Source organism: Toxotes jaculatrix, chromosome 2, assembly GCF_017976425.1.
Source record: "Toxotes jaculatrix isolate fToxJac2 chromosome 2, fToxJac2.pri, whole genome shotgun sequence".
Taxonomy (NCBI): Eukaryota; Metazoa; Chordata; class Actinopteri; family Toxotidae; genus Toxotes; species Toxotes jaculatrix.
The window spans coordinates 13,691,746-13,715,779 of NC_054395.1; the positions used below are offsets into that span (position 1 = coordinate 13,691,746).

The 24,034-nt window shown below is 42.0% G+C and overlaps 1 protein-coding gene across 8 annotated transcripts in view; it reads right to left on the minus strand.

The window, feature by feature from the left end:
* prdm16 (PR domain containing 16) overlaps nt 1-24,034 on the minus strand; it is a 179,713-nt gene that overhangs the window by 112,851 nt on the left and 42,828 nt on the right. For all 8 annotated transcript variants that reach the window (XM_041056708.1, XM_041056665.1, XM_041056718.1 and 5 more), the window contains exon 2: nt 4,692-5,164. In XM_041056708.1, the coding sequence (XP_040912642.1) occupies nt 4,692-5,164 (473 nt within the window). The remainder of the gene's footprint in view (nt 1-4,691; nt 5,165-24,034) is intronic.

Sequence of the window (24,034 nt, forward strand, 5' to 3'; positions counted from 1 at the left end):
GTATCTGTCACGTAGGACCTTGGCGACATGAGAGTGCCCGCCAGACGTCTTAGCCTATCACTAAGTCAATAAAAGGGTAAACAGAAGAGCTAGCATACTTTTCACCTCTTTCCACACATCACTGGATGAATGATGCTGATATGGAAAATCACCCCACAAAAAGTAAACAGAAAGAGAATGAGGGACAGAGAGACAGAAGTTTGCCTGGCAACAAAGTCATCCCAAGGTCCACTGCTGCAAACAGACAAATATGGCTGCAGGGCTGACATGGACTCCATGATATATGTTTTTGTGTGTGAAAGCGTTTGTGTTGACCTTGTCCAAAGGGTCTACGTCAATGCACATCCCTAAAATCAAAATGCACAATATGTCCTTGTTATCATGCCTGAGAACATAGGATACCCTGAGGGTATCAAGCTGTGTACTGTTTCCATAAACTGACCAGAGCACCAAGATTGGTAATTACCAGTTTAGAAGCAAGTAAATCATCCAAAACTGACAAGCAAATTATTCTGCCGTCTCACAGTTGGTGAGATTTAGCTAGTGTTAAGTTAGTGTACAAGAAAAGACTCAAGCTGGAGAAACAAAAGATGGTGAGAAAAGACAAAGTTAACAGGTGCTGGAGGAGTTAAAAAAGTCATGATTCAGAGGTGCAAAGACACGCCCAGTGGTCACAGGGTACGGAGAAGTGAGAGTAAACACCATTAATATCGCATCGGGAGGGCTTGGCCATACTGTTTGCTTGCTTCATGATTGTTCAGAATACAAATAGAAATTTGATTTTCCTTGTTTTTCCCACTAAAGATCAGAGAGGTGCTGTTCTTTTTACACACCTTTACTCTTTTAAGGAATGATTTATCATTATTTTTTAACTTTTCCTACATGGAAATATCAAGTTTATGTTCCAATTAACATGCACCACTTTGGCCAAACACATCCACAGATGTGTTGCCCCCTCCTCTGCCATCTAAACACCCAAGGGAGATTGGTAAGATCAGTAAGTCCAGGATGCCTGGATGCCAGTCAGTGAGGAGCACAATACCTCCAGCTATTGTACAGTGACATGTCTCTATCAATAGGCAGGTTAGGCCAATCTACCCAGCAGATAATAGAAGCAGTCACTCTGTCAGTAGATCCCCACACTGGACTCTGAGGGCCTCTCCTCACTCTGCTTGCTCAGGCCTTCCTATCCTGGGGGACTGGCAGCCCTATACACACGACCAGATAGAGAAACACACACACACACACACACATACGGTAGACCTGGGGCCCTGGCGTTCTATCATGTTGTGCTAAGGGGGGAGCATAATGGTTTTTAAATGGATGACTCGGTGCTGGCCCAGAGAGGGAGTCTGAGACAGAAGAGAATGGCCATGGCCTGCAGCGAAGCAGCTCTTAGATTGAGCTGTCCGTCTCGCTGAAATGAGTATGAGTTAACACCTCTTCCAGTCCCTGACGCCCCGGGACAGACAATAGTAGGCTTCCTCTCTGCCTTCCTCTTTCTTCTTTCCCTCGCTCCTACTCTTTCACTCTCTCTTTCTGTTACTCTCTCTGTTTCTCTCCACCAATCTACACCTCCGCTCAGATATCCAGAAAGCACTACGGCGTCCGCCATGAGATTGTTAGAGCTGTTTGGCTTCGTTGGTAGACCGCGGAGCTTGCAAAGCCAACATAATGAGTTATTGCCAGTCTTAGTAAAAAAATCCACAAAAATGCAGTCAATGTAGTTAAACTGTTTTTGATTCAAGTGTACAGCTGCAGATGCCATATATCATTGTTGATGGGTGAAAACCTTGTAACTGCAATTTTGGTGATTTTGTGTTTCTAAGGATTACAGGGCTACAGTACATGTAAAGCACAGTCTAAAACCTTTAATTTCAAGATAATTCAATCAACTTAACATTAAGTGGTCAAATGTTTTCGCACAACATCAGCAACTTGCTGTAATTTATTATAAAACGGAAGCACGGTCAAACAACTCACTCACTCAGTCACTCCTCTGATAACTAAATTAAGCCCTTAATCTAATTTCATCTCCTCCTGAAGAACAGCTGAGTTGTAATGTATTGTAAGAGGTCTTGGTTAGATATGATCATATTATGTACACCTCAGATTACATCATCTCTCTTAACACTTCCCCCTGTTTTGGCAGGGAACTGGCATAACATACAGATATTCACTGAATTTCCATCAACAGTGTTAAACTCCTCTTGTGTTTCTGATGCTGTCAGAAATATATTTCCTCTATTTGCGTTTTCTTTTCTTTCTCTATCCATCCCCATTAATCCTTGTTACTCTCTCATTTCATTGAACATCTTTTTTCACTCAGCTATACTTCTGTCAATCCCTCGCCTGTCTATTTGTCTAAGACCAGAGGCAGTAGATGAGTAGAAGGGTAGATGGTGAAAGGAGAGAGAAAGGGGGTTTATGGGACTCCTAGGGGAGTCTGTTGATGACTATCAACAGGCTGACTGTTATGACTATCTGTGATAAGAGTCTGGGAGAGGAGAGCCCCTGAAGGCTTCCAGCCCCAAACCAGACAGGATATCTTAAAAAAAAAAAAAAAAAATACTGGCTGAGCCAGAGTCAGTCTTCCAACGACCATTAAGGAGGAGAAGGAAGAGAAGACGGATCAATTGTTCCCTTATGACAGGCTGGGAGGCAAAAACCAAAGATTTTACCTCGAAGGGAAACAAAATTGACCTCAGGCTAACAGAGCAAAAGACATACTGATCTGAAAAACCTGTTCTTCCATCATATCACCAAAAATGTGTTAAGGACAGTGGTAGAATCTGCAGTGTGTTCCTGTACATACTGTACCTTACCTGGTGGCCTATAAAGCTAGCAAACAAAGACACAACTTTGGGATGTGATAATCAAATGATAACTATCTTCCGTCAAAGGTGCCAAGTGGCTAAACAAACTAGACATTTTAAAAGTGCAAAAATATACTGAGTCTCTCCCTTTTTGAGGAGGTGTGTGTGTCTGTGTCAGGACGTTTCTGAGAGCACACATGTGAATGTATCTCTTTAGAGCTGAAGGTGGCCTTTTTTCCTACAAGCCAGAGAGTTAAAGTTTAGCTGATGAATATGCATGAGTCGGGTGTCTGGGGAGAAAAAAGGAAGGAGGAGGAAAACTGAGAGAAAACATGAGCGCTACAGGGAGAGTGTAGCTTTTGGAGAGGTGCCCTTTGCACCCCGAATGGCTAGCCATAATATGAACTTTAAAAAGGAAAACGTTCAGCTTGGCACACTGCCACATAGCGTGTGCCTGTGTGCTCTAATCGCCTGCATGCGCCTACAACTGTTCAGAAGAAAACAGGGTGAGAAAAGAAATGAGGGCTTTGGTGGAAACCACCAGGAATTCTTGAGACTGAACCTTCAGAGATTCCTTTAAAATTTTGTCAGTGACTAATTCACGAACATTACTCGCAAGTTTTTCAGAGATATGATATTAACAATATTTTTTGACAGGAGAAACTGAAAAGCTAAGCCCCTTTAAACTCAGTTTTATTCTGCCTGTTTAACTTTTGAGTACAAGGTTATATGTTTTATGAAATAACTGCCTGAAAGTCAGCTTCACAGAACTAGCATCAGTAGCAGATATCTGTGATGTTTTGAGATGTGTAAGGCGAACAACAGTTTCTCTCTGCTCTGCAAGTAAACTTGTGTGGTAAACAATTTATGTGGTCCATTATGGTAACATTCAAAATAAGATCTTTTCTTAAAATACTCCAGTTTTTTTATGGTCTTCTAAAGGAAACTACATTAAAACAGAGTGAAAAATCATTGCATGGCCTGTTGGTGATCTTCCAGCTCTGTACATCAGCTGGTGGTGTTTAATTCAAGCACATCATGTCCTTTCAAACACGGTGTTCAAATGATTAACTTTTCCACGTCTCTATTCCTTATTACATACAAATGTAATGTGAGACTATGTGAAATACTGGCCCCTTAAAAATGAAGAGTCAAGGAGTCAGAGAAATGAAAAGCAGGCCAGTATATTTCATCTCTGATTAGGCATATGAGAAAGAGAGACAAAGAAAGAGAGAGAGAGAGAGAACGAGAGATCGGGAGTTCCCATTTTTTTCCTAATGAGCTTACTGAAGCAACTTCAATATCCTCTAATGTCATGTTGAAATGAAAATTAATAGTTCAATATGCAGCCACCGCATTGGGCTACGCTTCTTCCATTTCCATATCGGGTGGCGTGACCAAATGAGTGTGCTCGCTCGGACCGATGCCCAGAAAAGCTGATACCTCCACTAATCAGCCAGATTTTTCCATCTGACATTGCTGTGCTGCTGGAATTCTGGACGAGTGTGTTCTGTATGCGTGTGTATGTCTGTGCATGCGACTGTGCGTGCAGGAATCAAAGATGAGGTCCAATCACGCAGTAGATGCGAATGGAATGGGCATCTTTTGCTGATGAAGAGATAGATGTCTCTGTATAAACAGTGATGGTTGGAAATGTGAAAGCATGAATGAAGAGCAGCTCGTTCATTCACTTACCCTCTTCAGTGTTGCGTCATTGTTTCTATAACTCCTTCATTTCATATCTTACTGTACATTTGTGTTTGTGAAACAAAATATGTACTTTGTCGGAAGTGCGAGACAGTCGTAGTGAAATGACGTAAGAGAAAAAACAGTAAACAACCCAAATCAAAGCACAGTAGCCGGGATGGTTCCTACCTCCCATCCAAAGGAACTCTCTTTGCCTGTGGCCCCATGATGCAGCGTGTTGTGCAGACCAAACCTCTCGCCAGCACTAATGCGGGTCTTGGCCCATACGCCCAGGCCGGCACCGGGCACAGAGGACTCCCGCAGCTCCAGTTCGCTGGGAATGGGAATGTCGTCAGGAATGTAGACAGGCGCCTCGTAGGGCGAACCCTCCTTGGGTGTGGTGAAGTCCTGGTCATTGCTGCTGCTGTTGCTGTTATTGTGGAGGTGGTGGTGGTGGTGGTGGGTGGCGTAGATGTGGGGGTGCAGCAGGTGGTGGTGGTTGTTGTTTGGATGGGAAGGAGTCGGTGAGGGCAGGGGGGACATGTTGATGACGCCGTCTTCTGCATCGTCGTCTGGGCTGTCAGCGCCACCTCCACTGCCGGCCGCTAAACCCGGGAGGTCAGCCTCTGTGTCGTACATGCTATCCACTGGCTCACTGTCATCTAGTAAAGAGACATACAAAGATAACTGTTAATACTGTAGACTGGTGGAAGAGAGATAAGGTAACATATAACGTCCTTGGAGATCATACCGAGATCGAAACACAGAGACTGAAATACTTTAAGTCGTAACTCCAAATTCAGCAACACACTACACATCCAATGACTCCTTGACCCTAAATCAATCTCCTAACCCCTAAACTGTTAGAAAACCACACTGCGCAGTGAGAAAATTTAGAGGTCCTCAGAAAAGAATACCGATCCATCTGATGGCCTCCAGCAAAATGCAGACTTCACAGATTTTCCCCAGGCTATCTGAGAAGAGCCAGGCTGATGAAGAGAAGAAGCTTTACATTGGCCAAGTCTTTGATGGGAAAAGTTCTCAGTTCCATCAGTCACTGTTTTCTGCCAGGACTCAGCTTACAAATAACGGTTCTGTCTATCACTGACCTGGTTAGGCTCGTCACGCATCATTATTGTCATGTCCAGAGACTGACAGCATGATTGTGCCTGCACTCCAGGATCCCACCATTGCAATATGAGTGAAAATGATGATGAGCACAATAAGTGCAAACATTTGGCTTAAAGTTTCATCCCATTTCTCTGTGTTATTAAGGATATTTTTTATGGACAGCGGAGGTTTTCAAATGTGCATTCGCAAATGCATTTCAGTGAGTGACATGTCAAGTCTGTGTGGGGTATTTTGAATTTTTGAAAACACATTGTGTTTTCTTTCCCATATGTCTCTGAAAACCGGTTCTCAAACAATAACAGGGTTTTCATGCTGATACCAATGCAATACTTTTCTCAAAGTCTTACTTTGAGGAGTACAAACATATTTTTCTTTTATTTCTTGCTATTTAAGAAAAGAAGCCAAGCATCCCAACCACTGAACACAAGCAGCCATTCAAGACCTTTTCCTTAAAAAAAAAAAAAAAATGGTATAATTAGGATTTTAATCAGAAGCAATCTCATCAAAGAATAAGAAATATTACAAATCTTATCAGACATCTGATGCCAGCTTAATCACAGTTTTATTCTGTGTGACTGGCACATTTCAGTCAGTACAGAAAAAGGGCATAAGTTCAATACCCAGCCCTTCTCTGCACGTATTTGTTTGTTTGTGTGTGTGTTTCCCTGAGAACATCTATGTGCGTCTCCTACTCCTTGTCTCTGGACAGATCCTGGTGTCTTTACTCAAAGCACCACTGCAGTTTTACTATCTAAACACAGGGAATGGCAATCAGCAGGCTAACTAGGCCAAAAATTACAGCAGGAGTGGTTCCAATCAAGCTTTTTTCCTCTGCTAGCCTCCATCTAGCCTGCTGCCAAACCTGCCACCGCATCCCAGGTTTTAGCTGGGGCTGCAACATGACATATTTAAAAATTTGCTTGTTAGTATGTGGCAGTTTATCAGCTCACAACAAAGGTTTGTGGCTTGAATTTTAATAAAACTATATTGAGAGATATGCTGTACATCATTAATAAGTTAAATTAAAACAACAATTAATATGTTTTACTTAAAAAATATTTTTTCCCTGTACGCCTGGTAATGAGAGGCAGGCTATACTGATTGGTTGTGAATTGGAGAAAGACTGAATGACCTAATCAAGAAACCAAAGTAGGAAAGGAGTCATCATCGAATTTGTACAAGAGCACATTCATCATAAAGTGCATCAGTTTTTTGTTCTTTGATAAATATTTGGGTTTCTGCCCAGTGACAGATGTGGACTGTGAAAGCTGTTAAATTAACTGACATGTAAGTTTTAAATGTGAAATGTGAAACTATGAAAGCATGCGACAGGGGCTTTTCAGGGCCTGGCAAACCTGCAGCCTGTCCACGCAGATCCGGGAAACTTATCATATAAAGCTGCAGTAGTAAAATCCAGCCTTTTATGACTGATTTTGCGTCATCCAGTGATTTTGACTGGAAAAGAACCCATTTTTTAATGATCACTGTTTCATAGGGGCTCAGACCAGGCGTGCAATTAAGCATTGGAACAAGAGCCAGCAGTAGCTTCCACTTTTCACAGATCAATTAAAGTTTTATAACTCGGCCCTATCAGCTGCTCCCTCTGCACAATCAAAAGTGTTTTCAGGCTGTTAAACAGTTTCTTTTTCTTGACTTACTTTCTCTCTTCACTCCCCCACTCTCACTGGCACTTGACCCATTGAGAGCAATTTTGACAAGCAGAAAGACAGCCTCGGAAAATCTATTAAACACCATTTGGCTTTAAGAGCCTCTGTGCACAAAAAAATGCACAGATCGCTACGTCAAATAATTGAGTAACAAGGACAAGGCGAAAAAAAAATCCCTCTTAATTTTAATGAACAAAACATCTTTTGTGAGACACATGAAGCAGTAAAGCGAGGCAGAAATGGCGAGGCAGTGTGATATTAAACAAGTTCAGCTCTCAGTCATAACTTTGTTAATTCATAAAAAGGTTGCCTGGAGAGAAAACTGGGAAATCTTTGGATTACTCGCCATTAGAGACAAGTTCTCTCTCCCTCACGTCCCCTCTTGGTAAGACAAGTTGACCATGTTCGACCAGTGCTAAAAAAAAAAAAACTCCAGATGAGAAAAGTAAGCAGGAAAATAAAGAAAGGGGCCAGGAAGAGGACGAAGAGGAGAAGGCGAAGAGTCTAAAACTGACGACTGAGCTGCTTTTAAACAGCTGTATGTTAGCTCTGAGTCTCAAAAGACCCAGAAAGAGATGTTAGGTTCGTCTCCCCGAGGGCTTCTTAAAAAACACCCGGGCCAGATAGTGCCTTCCTCTCCCTGGCTCCTTATGTTGTTCTTTCTCTCTCTGTTCCTCTCACCATCTCTTTCTCTTTTACGGGGAGCTATTTATCCTGATTACATCAGGGGTCAATCATTAATTCGCACCTTGGGGGTCCCGTTGCTGGCTGCAGCTACAATGGGCTGCTTGTTCAGCGGCTGTTATTCCAGTGGAAAACTACGCTGCTCAGCCTGAGAGCCGGGCCCAGGCCACATGAAGGCATCCCATTTATTTGATAAATTGTAAATGCGTGCCATAAACGGAGCTCTTTGCTTTGTAGCATGGCTTGCAATAACAAAGATTTTAGGGCGCGTATGAACACAGATGCAGGCTATCGCACAAACACACATCTGTTTGCAACTGTAGGAGCTGTTACTGTATCTCTAAACACATGTGCAAGAGATCAGATGGTGTTGTAGGTAAAGATGATATCTCATAATTACTGCATGTCACAGTGAAATTACAAGATATGACATAGATGTGACATTTATAGACACTAACCTCTAAAATGCACATTTAACAATGTGAAACATTTCAGAAGACAGGCAAATAAGGAAAAAATGTGAAGCCATTAAGTGTATTCTGATTTCTGTAAAATCAGAATACACTTCCTTTGAAGAGTCACCATTAAAAAAAAAATACTACAAAAATATAAAACGCTGATAACATTGTAATCAGCGTTGCCATGGCAAAATAACTTGACACGGTGCTGAAAATCAGCGGTTTAATCGAAGGGCCTTACAAACAGGCAAATTGTTCTGTGGTTGTGTTTAATCAGAGCACTCTAGACTTAAATGCAGAAAGATAGAGATCTGGAGTCATTTTCTGCCGTCTGCCTGGGCGCACACAAACACATGTGCCTTGTGGCATATAGACTGAGCTGTATTGTCGATGAAGTCTGAGTAGAAAGAAACAACACTGACTGCATGCAAGAACTGTGAGAAGGAACCTATAAATAATGCATCAAATGAGGACCATTTCTTGCAGAATAAGCAGTCGTGCCTTCATTGAAAAAAATTGTGAATCTGTGTAAAACTGTCATTAAAAGTGCATTGTTTTTTTTTCTTATATACAAGGACATGCATATTGTAAAGCACTGGAATGGATGCCAACATTAGCTTGAGTATTCAGAGCCAGGTGTATGCTAGAGAGCAAGCAGCAGAGTGGAGTCATGGCTGTGGCTATGATAACAATAAAAAAAAAAAAAAAAATTTTTTAAAAAGAGCTGGAAATAGGATGTGTGCGCCAATGATGGCCATCATAAAGCACACACATACTATTTCCCTCTCTCCATTCCCTCTCCAACGCACACAGAGACTGTATCTTTGTCTGGCCGTAAATTGATCTGGTTCAATTCAAAAGGAAAGTCAGCCACTGATGAAAAGACAGTATCCAGGGAAAAGGCAAAACTATGCAAAATTCTGCACCGGCTCCAAATATGGGGAGAAAAGATCGTCTGGTGAACGAAAAAAAATCGAAAGCAGAGGGAGAATGTGTGGACCATGACAGATATGAAAAATGGGTAGCTGGTTGAGCAATAAATGACCAAACATTTTGATGTGGGAGCCCTGTGCGTACATGCATGCACAAGTCTGTGAGGGGCAGCGAGAAAACCCGAGCACTAATCTGCTCTTTGCGCTGCTATATTGTGTCAATATGGTCCCACTTAGCTGCATTATCGGGCCACAGAGTAATATTGGTACCCGTTTCTCTGTAGTAAGCAGGCCTTTGATGATTCTGTCTCCACACAAAGGAGCCTAAACACCCTGTGCTTTAAAACAGGGGGGAGAGAGGCAGCTGTACAACTCAAACAAGTGCAAATTAAAGGTAGACTGAGTGAGATCGAGAGGTGAGAAACTGTAGGTTGGTGTACTTTTCCATGGTGGCACGGGGGTACCATATATTCAAAATGACGTATAAATGGAAGCATGTGATGCGGCAGCCAAAGGAGGGTGTTGGGGGGGGGGGGAGAGAAGGTGTGTGTTTGGTGCTTGTGTTTGTGTGTGTGTGGTAGTGGCGAGGAAGTAATGAGCGAGCAATGGGGGCACAGTCAGCTACAATACCAGCAATCCTCTCCAAGCGAGAACGCCACACTGTTTCCCCTTGTAAAAGCACCAGGGAACATTTCCAAGCGACACTTAAAATTACAACATGGCTTCTTCAGAGTAGGGAAAGAAGGATAACAGTGCCAGAAAAGAAAGAAAGGAAGAGAGAGAAAGAAAGAAAGAAAACAGAAACAGAACATCAAAATGAATTAAATTGAAAATGCAACATGTGAACGCCTTCGTACATCCACATCAAATATTCTGCTTAGATTTATGTTTTTCCCCCACAGAGTTGCACGTGTCCTGCTGCTCTACATAATAATTACACAATAACAATATCTTTAACTGTAGCTATTGCTACATTAAAGTTTATGCTTTTGTGAGTCACAGTTTCTACTGCTTATGTCCTTGACAAAATGTGTAGTAAAATTTTGTGTTTTTTTATTACATAAAATAATGTTTTCATTTATTATCTATGCACACACAGTGTTTGGAGTTTTACAAAGGTTGAAATCCACACATACTGTACTATGCATAGCTAGTTGCTTGCCAACATTCAGGGCTTGGTGCACACTAGAGGATTTTCCAATCCAGTCCTAACCAATTTTAAAAACGTGGGAGACCACAGTTAAAATTGTAAAAATGCACACTCCAGACAACTCAGTCAGGACACAGGACCACAGACTTGGCCTTGAATTTTCGTGATCAAACACGGAAGCGGACCGTCATTGTCAGCTGGTTGCACTTGTTTGTGCTATGCATGGCTTATACATGTCAGTGCGAGCTGGAGGTGAGTTGGAAGTTACATTGTTAGCACACAACATTGGGCTGGAGACGCTTCACATTCATCTGCTGTCAATGGCTATTGCACGTTTCTGCTTAATATTACATATCTGTTCTTTTCACACTACAGGACTGGAGTGTCCCTATTTTCAAATCATCAATATGATATTCATGATGGAAAATCTGGGAGACTTCAATCCAGTGAGTGACATTAAGATTATGCCTGTAAATCCCTCACACTGGAGGATCATCTCTGCATATAACTGGCTCAGACCGGCCTTGAAACGGGAACACCCCTGCGATTGTTGGGAAAAACGATCCAGACCCAAAATCTGCCCAGTTATGCTCTAGTGTGGGGCCAACATTAATTTCTTTCTCTTGTATTGGTGAAGAATAAAAAACTATAACCACAGTGTTTGTGAACATGTCACCATTTACACATAAAACAAATACTAGATGGAATTTGGTCGATAGAGCTCAATAAGGAAAAGACTAGAAATTTTGTGAGTTTTTATACGCGAGTGTGCACTTCTGTGTTCGTGTGTAGCGCCAATACAACACGGCTGATGTATTGATGTGTTATTTGTGCTGAGCAGCCTAGAGGCATTCTGTCCTCCAATAGTGTGTGTGTGTGCGTGTGTTTGTGTGTGTGTGTTTGAGAGAGCAAGAGAGAGAGAGATCAAGCCTACAGGCAAATACAAGACAGCAGGCAACCTCCTGCAGCTGAGAGCAGGTGTGCGTGTGTGTGTGTGCGTGTGTGTGGTGGCCCTATGGTCCCAAGGGGCTCCAGGGGCCCAGGCTGCTGCAGACATTTATTAACAGGGCAGATTAATAGCACTAGGAGAAAACATGTTCACAAACATGATAAATATTAATAATAATCAATATTGAGTTACATTTGCCAAATTGAGTTGCAAACATCCCCCAGGGGGAGGGATGGAGAGAAGAGGGTGAGGGTGAGAAAGCAAGAGGATGGAAAGAGAAAGGAGCGGGAGAAAACAGGAAGGACAGAGCAGGAAAAGTAGAGATTGGCAGGTAAAAGTGACCAATTAGATGAGAAAGTGAAAAGACACAATTGAACTAAATGGAGAAGTGATAGTAAAGATCAAAACCTTCACAGCAGGGGCTCAGTTTCACATCTACACATCTCATCTTTCCAGCCACCACCTCAATCTGCCATTTAACTCTGACACGTAAATCAAAACATATCTCAGCAAGAACCAGGGTTAATTCAAACCAATGCATTCCTTGTTAAGATGCCATCACAGCTAATGAGAGTAATCACTGTTCCAGATGAACGTAACTACAAATAGTTTTATATATTTCCCTTTTTGCAAAGCTCCCAAACATGGGAAACATTTGTGAAACAGTGGCCCCGGACCAGTGACATCAGCAACCCGCAGAGAAAAACACTCAGAGCACATTCACACAAACAAGGTGGTGCAGCAATGTTTGAATGTAGTCAAATCCTCTCTACCATGTAAAACAATTCATAAATCAGTTTTATAGTTTCTGTCCTCTTTCAGTAGGGAAGATTTTTAAAGAATCTGATCCATCCAAACTGTCAGTGGAAGGGACAGAGAGAACTTTGTGTCAAAACTCAGAGAAACCATGGAAATCAATGAAAATCCTTTGGTCATCATTTAATTTTAAGACTGTTTTTCAACAACATGACGTCCAAGGCAGGGTGTATAGTAACAATAAATAAAACGTTAGTGAAAGATGACCTTTACAAACTAGACTTAAATGCAAGTTAAAACATTAGTGCTATAGAAGGTGAACTGCAGCATTTGTCCCAGATAGCATGACAACACGGAGGGTGAACAGAGAACACCTTCCACTATGCAGCAGCAAACTATTGCACCACTCTGCAGTGTCTCTTTCTGCTTCTCTCTTCGTCTGAGTGTCCATGTGCATGTGTGCGCGTCCATGTCCCTACACCCACTTTCGGCGCAGCTTCATTTAGCAAGCCACTCGGGAGGCCAGGCAGCCAGCTAAGGGAGCACCAAAGCAGACAGCGTGCAGAACAAACCCATCCATTCTTATTAACCAGGGAGCAGAGAGGGTGATCTTGTGTGTCTATTTGTGTGCACATCAGTGTGTATATGTGTAAGGGAGACATCTTTTTGGCAACATTTAGTTTTAGTGTTAGACTGTTGTCTAAACTGTTAAGTAGTGGTCACATTTTTTTTCAATTGATACAATAAAATCTCATAAGATTTTGAACAACTTCCTGTCGCATCCACCCAAGTTATGGGCTGCACGTCTTCAGCCTTATCCACCTTGTTTGTTTGTTTGCTTTATTTCATTTTACACCTAACCAGTCCATTGTAGCAATTCATCAACAGCAACAATTACCTCAAACCCCTGCAATATATGCAGGCTCCAGAAGTTCTTTTTCTTTCTTCTTTTTCTTTTGAAATTCCAGCAATTTTTCTGCAAAAGTTGGTGACAGTTTTACCGATCACCACAGTTGTCCACATAAAAATAATCAGATTAAAAGCCAGTTTTACAAACCACAATCAAATGGAAATCTGCAATGTTAAAACAGACTAACAGCCTAAAAGCTTCCTAAAACTCAATTTTACTCTCACTGGAACACCAGTTCCAGCTGTCCTTTCTAATGTAACACAGCTTATCTCCACATAACATTAACTGGTTAAAATATCTGGTGCAATAATTTACAAAGTCACACACTAGGTAATTTTGCATTAAATAAAACATTCTGAGAGATCCTGAAGCACCTGACTAGCGATTTCATTAAAAACAGAAAGGTCAGTATCTGTTTTCTGTCATACAAAATCATGCTCACTGCACATGGGAGTCACATGTGTGGCTGCACCTGTGTGTGCAACCTCCTGGCTCTTTCTGATCACTATATACAGTAGCTGTCTGTCTGAGGTTGTACTAGTGTGTACAGAGGGGTGGTTGGAGGAGGGGTTGGGGGTGATGATATTCACCTCTGCCACTGGAAGCAGCCTACACTCATACATCAGTCTATTACTCTCCAGCCTCGCTCCGCTCTGCTCCTCTCTTCTTCTCGCCCGCTCCCTCCAGTCATTAGCCAGTGAATTAACGACAATCCAGTGTGCTATTAATCACCCTGACAAAAGTGTTAGCATTGCCTGGCTAGGCCGGCACGAGACTGTGGAGGAGGAGGAGGAGAAGGAGGAGGAGGGGGAGGATGAGGGTGGTGGTGGGGGTGGATGGAGAGAGAGAGAGGGAGAAAGTGTGAGGTGGCTAGAGGAGTCATGGGAGACTAGTGAATCTGTACGATAGGAGAAGAGAAGAGAGAGGATGGGAAGGTAGCAAAGGACAAGATGAAGTGGGAGAGAAGCAAAGCTTAAACTGTAGTACATTAGAGAGGAAGGATGGTGGGAGCAAGAGAAAGAGAGAAAAACAGACAGGGAATATGTCTGTGTGTGCATCTTTTAAAGTAAGTCAGTAAATAGTTTGGTGGAAGTTCTTTAAGAAATTATTTCCAATCAAATTAGGAATCAAACCAAAAAGTCTAAAATTATTTATAAACATGTATTTAATTCTAATTCTGTTGTGAAATAAACACTGCGTACTTTTTAGCAGTTGCTTGTGGATTTGTGTTTTACGTATTTAGTTTAGGTTTATTAACAGCCACAAAAAGGCATTTAAAATAAAGTCTGGAATCTGTGTTAAAAAGGATCATGTCAGTCAAACTATACAAATATTTTGTTTGTATACTAAATACGCATTTTATGACATTTATGATTCTAATACATTTTTAATAAGTCTAATATAACCAATAATGTGCGGACATGAGGAGCAAAAATCATAGGCTATATAGCATATAGCATCTGTTCTCCGCAACTGTGCTAAAACATACAGAAGAAAGTTTGCTGTTTACCCCAACTCACAGCTGCTGAGAAAATGACTTTGCCTCCCATAAACCCATCTCTAACTTCCCCCCACCTCTCTCTCTCTCCCACCTAGAGTCAGACCACCTGCTGGGAGGCCTGAGCAGTGGACGTCAGGTGGGTCGCGGCCGTCACACAGTCCCATGTCATCAGCCTGTCACAGCGAATGGAGCTGACATGGGAGATATGCTAATCCACTTAGCTTCAAACTCAGCCAGGAGGCCGCTGCACAGCGCTGTCTCAGCTCACAACGAGCACACAGCAGAACTCACACACATACACATACACACACACACGTAATGCAGACACATTAAGCCATGTAACACTGAACTTTCCAGAATATGTATATTAGATTAGATCAGATGAAGCTTAAATGATCCCTGTGGGGATATTAAGCCTGTGCTCAGTAGGATATACATTGTATTGTGTGAGAAGAATAGGCTATACAGGGGGTGGACACATTAACACAAGCACATGTAGATATAATAAAAATCAATACAAAAGCCCTTTAATAAATACTGGCTTTATGAAGCTTTTAATGTTTTAATGTTGTTAAAATTTTGTCTGAGGGGAGTAGATTCTACTCTGTGATTTTAATGAGATAAAACGTCATAACGATTAGTCAAATGACAGAAAAACAATTCTGATAATCAACTAATTGCCAGTTCCCAAATGCGAGGTTGTCTCGCTCAGTTTTGCCAGTTAGTCAGATAAAACAAGTAATTTAAATAACAGGTACTTTTTCTGAACATTTCATAGACTAAGACTTTAATCTGAAAGTAATAATCAGCACATAGCACAACCAGTTCGACAGAGCTGATTCTTTTTTGACTGGACTCCACAAATACGTAATATTACAAGTTTAATTACAACATTTTCGATCATTGTAACTACAGGTGTACGTCCATTCAATGTAAACAGGAATGCAGCCAAGTTCAGGTTATATAAACACATTAACCGATGGCTCTAACACTTGGACATATTTGGTGGATACAGCAGCAGAAGATGGAGAATTACAACAATACAGTAAATTCTGACTTGCACACACACACACACACACACACACACACACACACACACACACACACACACACACACACACTGTGCACCGAAGTGATCAAAGTCAGCCAGCGAGCAGCAAGGTGTCAAAGTTCAAAACTATTGCTCTCAGCCAGATGATATCTCAAACCGATCCATCGTATTTCCCGACCATGACTTCCCCTATTAGGAGCTGTGCCGGTGCTATTACTAATCTGTTCACTATCCCACAGAAACAGGAAGGAAGAGAAGGAAACAGATGGAAAAGCAGGAGAATGGCGAGCGAGGGACACAATGCTTACTGCTCCCTTCCTCCTCCTCCTCATCCTCTGCTCCCTCTGCTCTGCCCGCTCTCTAGCCGTCTGTGGAGCGAGAGAGAGCGGAGGCTCACAATCAGTCTGACAATACTGTATACAAGTGGTTGTGAACAATGGAGGCCAACCACAAAGAATTCTGGGAACAGGGGCACAGCCTTCTTCTCCTTCGGGTGGCTCCCGCATGACGGACCCATCGATACACATCGGCCTGCTGAGACTGACCGGTGCCAGAGAAAGAGAGCGAGAGAGAGACAGAGAGAGCGAGAGAGAGCGAGAGAGAGAGAGAGAGAGAGAGAGAGAGAGAGAGAGAGAGAGAGAGACAGAGAGAGAATCTAGAGATATGAAGCAGGTACATGAGGGTTGCTTCATGGCATGTATTTCTGTGTATGCATGCACACACGCACACATACACACAAACATACACACACTTAAAATCACACCCACACACAGGTTCAGTGTCAATTCTTCCCATAATTAGGCCACTTAATTAACACCCAAAGAACCACAGAGTGAACTGGGAATAAAAATGAGGTGTGTGTCGCTGTGTGTCGCTGTGTGTGTGTGTGTGTGTGTGTGTGTGTGTGTGTGGTTTGTTGGTTTGTTGGGCAACACAAGTGCAAAAGTATTTCTCACTGGATAAAAAATGCTGAAAAAACAGAAGGAGAAAGAAAGACAAAGATAGTGGAATTGGGAGAATGCATGAGAGAGAGACAGAGAGAGAGAGAAGCAATTTTGTCCCTCTCCTCTTTAAGTGTGCAGGGTGTGGGGTGAATGCAGTCCATTTGGAAATAATTGGCTGGTAATTAGGCGGGGGTCGACAGGTCGATTTGGGAACAAATGGCTGTCTTTAGCTCAGGTGGCCCTCCACACGAGATAATGGGACCTTTACCTCCCACCCCTTCCTCCCTCTCTACTTCCCTCTCCTCCTGTCCTCTCCCTGCTTCACCTCCCCTGTCCTCTCCATTCCCTTTTCTTTGACTTCCATGTCAATTAGCGTATGTGAAAAAAAAACACAACATGCCATTCTGACACTGTCTAAATACCTAAAATTAATATGAGGACAAACATTTTTCTATTAGATAGGCCAGCAGCAGCACATTACACAAACCCTGACAATCTAGTGGATGCTGTATTAACATCCAAAGTACTGAAGCTTTAGAGCAGAGGCAGAAGAGGGAGGGATGGAAAGTCAGAGAGGATCATTGGGTGAGTCAGAGGATAACTCCCTGAGTCCACATGTAGACAAACACACCCAATCACCCCCAGAACAACAAATTCATCAACTGATATTCAGATAATGCACAAAATATTACTAAAGACGCCAAAAAACATTATTTTAAATCAATCTACAGGATTGTATATTGTACATAAATCTAAGAATGATTCTGTTCTTTTGTTTTCTATTCTAAATTTAGGACACATGAGAGCAGATGCTATTCTCTAACCCTCTCCGGTAATGCTGCTACATGTTTCCCTAGACAAACCTCTTTGCTTCCTGTCACAAACAGGATGTTGATACTTACAAGCCCCCCTTCTCTGTCATTGCTTTGCATGTATTTGCCTTTATTTTACTTTACGGAAAAGTAACAATGAAAACCACGATGAAGATAGTTTTCACTGGCCTTCACTAGGTGCTCTTGTATTTGTTTGTGCCACCAACCATTTTAAAACTGGTAAACACTACTTTACCAAACTTCTCAGCAGCAGTTGTGTTTGCTTCTTTAAACTTTTAAAGTAGCCTGCATGGTGTTCAGAGACTCTGCTTCTCTTGTCTAAGAAATGGCAGCATCCAGTACATGAAGTGGAATGATGAAGTGGAAGTGCTCCACTTTAATGGACCCCTGAGTTTGACTTAACCTTGAGGGCAGAGAGCTCTCATTTAGAATAGTGCAGAGTCAACAAGTCCTCTAGCCATAACGAACATATACATTTGTCCCTACACTCTGATACAACCAATAGCAGCATCTCCTGATAAAGCACTAGGCATACCAGACCGTTATCGTCATAGTTACAATAATAAACACGCAGAAAGTACCGGCAGAGGCATGCCGGACCTTTGTCATCATGGTAACAATAATAAGCACGTGGTTAAATTAACGGAATGGTCACAGTTTGGTTATGTTTAGGCACAAAAACTACCTTAGGAAAGGATCGTGGTTTGTGTTAAAATAAGTACTTCCTTAAGGCTGGAGGACCTTTGTCGTCATGGTTTCAATAATAAAGATACATTTAAGGTTGCGGAACGGTCATGGTTAAAATAAACAATGATGACTCTTGGTTTCACATGGGAAACAAGCAGAGATCTCCTGTGTCAAAGTCTCCCAAGTGCAGCCCAACATCATCCAATTTTGTCTCTCTATATACTCCGTCACAATAGAGCATCCTGACTGGCAACATTATGGTGTGGCAGCTGCTCAACCCTCAACCAAAAAGGTCTCCTGAAGGTCGTCAGATCAGACCAGGACTGAGGTGCCAGCCATCCAGGACCTCTACAGCCAGTGAGAGAGAGGAAGGCACAGCGAGTCTTTTATGATCCCAATGATCCCAGCTACAGACTTTTCACGCTCCTGCTGTCTGGCAGGTGGTACGGGAACATCTGGACCTCAACCGGCAGGTTCAAAGACAGTTTTTACCTGCAAGCCACCGGGCTACGGAACTGCTATTATTTACACTTGCACACACACAAACTGCAGTAACACAATGACATGACATACCACAGTTGGACTCTTAAGAAAAACTACTGTTTACATTGCTTGCACTAGTCACTTCAATTTTGTTGGAGGTAATGCTTCAACGTTATCACATGGTCAGGTTTGAACTGACATTCGTAAAGGACAGCACAGAAAGTACTGTATGATATGATGAGTTCCTTAGGGACAAAAAGTTATGAAGGCTCACCTGCAAATATACATAAACACAGAAATACAATTGATCCAGCACTGAAACAGTGCAGTTGTGTATTTCTGCCAATGTGACCCCCCCTGCCTTACAACTGTAGGCTCTCTCACTCTCTTTCTGTTTCTCTCTCCCTCTCCCATCCTCCCATTCAGCAGCGCCGGGGTCTTGTTTGGCTTCCTGCTGTTTGTGTCCAGACAAGGCCTTGATTTGAATACTGATTCCCCATTGATAGGCCTGCACTTCCGATCTAATTAACTTGTTTTGTCTTTGGCTAAATGGAAATGTCCGAGGGAGGGTGAGAGAGAGGGGAGAGAAAAAAAAAAAAGGAGCGACACCAAACAGACATGCCGTAAATAACAACAAGTAAATACAAACAGGATGGAGGTTAAGGAAGGACATGTTAAAAAAAAACCCTCATTGTGTGCACATCAAAAGCATCACGATTGCTTAAAGAATTAAAGGACACACAATAATCAGAAAAAAAAAAAACGATAAAATTATTTAAATTCAAAGCGTCACTGAAAGCTAGCAAGCAAAATAAAGGCAGGGAGTTTTTTGCAGTCAGGATGTAGGTGCACATTCACTGAGCTGAGTGGTGACTGTAGCAATAAAAACTGACTTACTGCTTACTACAGAGTTCTTCAAAAATGTGATTAAAAATACTAAATGTCAACTTATTTTAAAAACTGACTCTCAAGCTGCTAAAGCTGAGTTGCCACTGTGTGGCAATTTTTGACACATTAGCCCTCAGAGTTGGGAAAGAAATCAAAGAGGATTTTCTTTTATAATCAACTTATTTAAGACAGATGTTTGCTGACTCAGTGGCCAAAATATCAGCACACATCAAATCAACATCTTCTTCTATTTAACGCTCAGTCAAAAACACATAATTCCACTCAGCACCAGAGATTTTTCTATATTTATTTGGTTTCATTCATGTCTAACTGTTCATTTTACAGTCAGTTTATGGTATTATTTAACGTCTGTATTACATGTAATAGTGCTACACAGTGAGTTGCAGATAACAGCGAGCAGAACAAGTGTGCATGAGACTTCCCTACTGTGTATTGACCTCTGGTCCCCCTGTGTATGTGTGTCTGTTTGCGTGCGTATGCGGCCCTTGCAGATATTTAGGCTCAGCTAAACACACAATGCAGAAGACACACACATACAGGGAGGAGAGGCTTGTCAGACAGAGACGTCACTGTGCATTGAGAGAAAGATAACGACAACAAGAGAAGCCACTGACAAGAATAGGCAGGAAGGCAGAGGGGTGGGGGGCAGATAATGACATATGACCCAAAATAAACTGCATAAACAAAAGAATGAGAGGCTGAGATGGGCTAAAAGGAAGAGGAGAGGGGGGAGATGAAGGGAGGATCAAAGGGGATGTCCGCCGCTGATACGCCACCTCAGATAATGTGTGGCGCAATTAGTGCGCTGTGACTATTTCCATTAGGGCTAATCAAATATTTATACTGCCTCCTGAGCATGTCACAATGCTGCCCTGGCCCTTCATATCAATGTGACAAACGCCTAATGAAAGAGCGGGCGTATAGACAGTGAGAGGAGGTGGAGAGATAGACAGATAGAGAGGGAGGGAAAGAAAGAAAGGGGAGGTTGAGAGGTGTTAGAAGCAGAGTTTTCTCTGTCTCCCTCTTTCACATTTGGTTTGCAAATGGTTAGGCCTCTGTCATCAATTACAAGGCTGGTCTGGTGGCAATGAATGGCTAGGTGTGTGTGTGCGTGTGTGTGTGTGTGTGTGTGTGTGTGTGTGTGTGAGTGTGTGTGTGTGTGTGTGTGTGTGTGTGTGTGTGTGTGTGATGAAATAAGGACGAGGCAGCACTGATGCTGCCTCACCTAGAGCCATTAATCAAACTGAGCCGGCTGCAGAACCAGTCCAAATTGGGCTCATCAGTCTGGCCATAAGCAGGAATCAAGGTACAAGGACAGGGGAGAGGGAGGGAGAGACAGAGAGAAGAGAAGAGAATGAGGATGGGGAATTGGGTGGGGGGGGTAAAAGAAATTTAGATCTGCAATAATTTATGCTCCCCTCTAATGGTGTAATTCTCCTCAAGAGAATTTCTTTTTCTCTTTCAACATAGGATTTTTCACTCTTGACTGAATTTTGCTTGAGATGTGGTGAGCGTAACTGACTGAGGTAAAATTTATTCCTCTACATGTACAAAATGACAGTATATCAGATGTCTTAGCACCATAATGTAGATCCTGCTGCTGTATTCAAAAGGGGGTGAGAGGGATAACAATGTTATCTCACTGACATGATTTTTCAAACTCTGAACCACTGGTTTAAAATTATTTGAGCCAGTCCTGCTCTGTGGTATTATTCTACCCCCTCTCACCAGCCAAGAGCAGACAATTTATCTTAACATTTACACAGGCTACTTTCCTGTGTTTTTAAATATTATGAGACCTTTAGTTTAGTTTTCACACTGAGAGATTTTCTGGATGTGATTTTATACTTGGCTTTTCACATTCACATTCTCTGCGAATTGTGTGCTCTAAATCTTCTGTTTCTAGGGAGAAATGAGACACATTAACCATTGCTGGTCAGTGACACAATCAACTGAGGGTTAGGGGTAACAAGGTGGGCGGGCCTCCAGAGGTGAGAGGTCAAGTCCTGGCCTGACAGACAGATGGAGGAGAGTGGTCAGGACTTGAAGGATGAGAAAAGAATGAAGGATGGACCTGGTTTGGTGCTGTGACAGTCTGGGATATGGATGACCCTCTTCACCAGTGTGACAGAGAAAGGGTCCCACGTTAACAAGGGATACGATTTTTATCCTTTGTTTTTTCAGTTGTGTGGTGTTTTAGGCGCCTGTGTATAACCAGGCTGGTTAAAAGCATAAGACACAATGAAAGGGATGAAATAGAAAGGAAACAGCCCTATTAAATACAAAATTAGTTCTTTAACTTAACATTCCCATAAGATAGAGACCAATAATGCAAAATAGAGAAAACAGAAAATAGTTTGATTTTACAGGTCAACACAAACACCAAGGAAAGTCATATAACACAGACAACAAAGGAACACTTGGCTGAAACACAAGATCTGTGGATCTAGTTTGTTTCAAACTCTAAATGTGCAAAGAGAAAATGTTAAGAAGAAAGGTCCACATTTTATCACTAACGACAAAAGAGTAAATGACAAAGCAAAGCCCATGAAATTCTTTATAGAAAAAATACTGAAAGTAAATCCACAGAATGCATTGAATGAAGTAAATGCAAAATGAAATAAACTGTGCAAGATAAGCAACAAACCTGCTCTGAAATTCTAAACATTACTTCTTTGGTATGAGGCCATCGGGCAAGTGTAGCCTGGAAAGCATGAGACGGACCTCTCCGTCTATCCTACATAACTCAGGATAACAGAAAATGTCAGGATAAGATGCTACAGTGGGTTAATCTCCGGCACAAGTGATAACATTCATTGTGTGAAACCATGACAGATGAGTATTGATCTCCTAGCTGCTGAAGGAGGGTAAAATAGATAACTAGACCACTTTATCGCTATTGACTGAAGAGTCAAAGAGGGGAAAATGACTTCCCTCTAAAAAAAAAAAAATCACTTGAATTATTGTGCAATGTATGTGGATTAGATTCAATGGGGAAAAAAATGATTTATATTTCATATGTGGCAATTGTAAATGTTAGCCCTTGGCTACAGGAAAAATCTGCAAGTAACTTGTGTGTGAATTAAAGGAGCTTCACATGCACACACACTCAGACACACACAATGACAGAGAAGCAAATAATTAGTGTTATCCCAAGTTGTCCACATTATAATGTAAGGTGGTCGGCCCCCTCTCAACAAACACCGCCATGAGGTAAAAACGACACCATCACAACACAACCTCAAATTCAAAATGCCGCATGCACGGACCCTAATCTCACACAGCGCCATACTTCAAACATACTTTCTTCAACACTCACACGTGTGGTCATAACTCACCAAAAGCCGACATATTATCTCATGAGTCTTCTCGCTACAGCGCTGTCGAACTACAAGTTCCCGGCTACTCATAAACTCTGGTTACCAATTAACCATGTGTGAGTGTATGTGTGCGTGTGTGTGTGTGACAGAGATACAAGGAGAGCGCAGGGGGTGTCTGGCAGGTCTATCTGTGGCGCTGCGATGCGCTAACGTGAAAGAATGCCAGTGTCAATGTGACACAGATACGGGAAGTGCAGGGGCCCGATGGGCTGGGTGAAGGTCGATGTCGAGGTCAAGTCCTGAAGTGGTGGACTCTCCAGCGACCGCCACATGTTCGGGAGGAGAATCTCCACATTGTGATTTGTCTTGAAAAGTATTTGTTGATACTATATGATGTTAAAACTGTGGGAATGTTATGAAGTAAAGTTTGTTCAAGCCATGTGACATCTGTTGATAAAATGAGAGCAGCACTTCCAGGTGAAATCCACCCTCTGTCGACACTTTCTCACATTTTTTTTTTAAAATCCTTTTCAGCACTGTCTCCTCTGGATATCCCTACTTCCCTCTAATCCTGTCTTTCTCTATCACTGACCCATCACTCATTTTCTTCATCCACCTTAACCTGACAAAGTATTCCTCCTCACCCTCTCAGTCATGGTGATCTCCTCTGGTGGTGGAAAGAGACAGGGCTGTTTTTATGTGTTTTGTCTGGCAAGTCAGGTCTCATGTCACTTGGGAAAAGTCCCTGTCAAGACTTGAGTCATTCAAGACAAGTCAAATTAAGATCTTGAGTTTGTCAAAGTAAGTCCAAGCCAACTCTCACTTAGACTTAGGGAAAGCTTAAAAAAGTTTCAAGCCATTCAAGACAAAACCAAGTCAAGTTTCAAATTACTAGAGACAAGTGCAAAGGTTAAAAATTGCCAGTCTAATGTACAGCCTTCAAAAAATTTAATTCACAGTTATGAAAAAAAAAAAAAAAATTTAAAAAAAATGGGAGAGGCAGCAAATATTTGACAGCTTTGATCCGTTATTGACAAAGAATTAATTGACTTGTTAATTCATTAACCAACAAATTAAACATGAGACTTGAATGTTTTTCTTTTTGGTTTTAAACTAAAATCACATTCAGGTCCTTGCTTTTATGACTTAAGTCTGACTTGAGCCCAA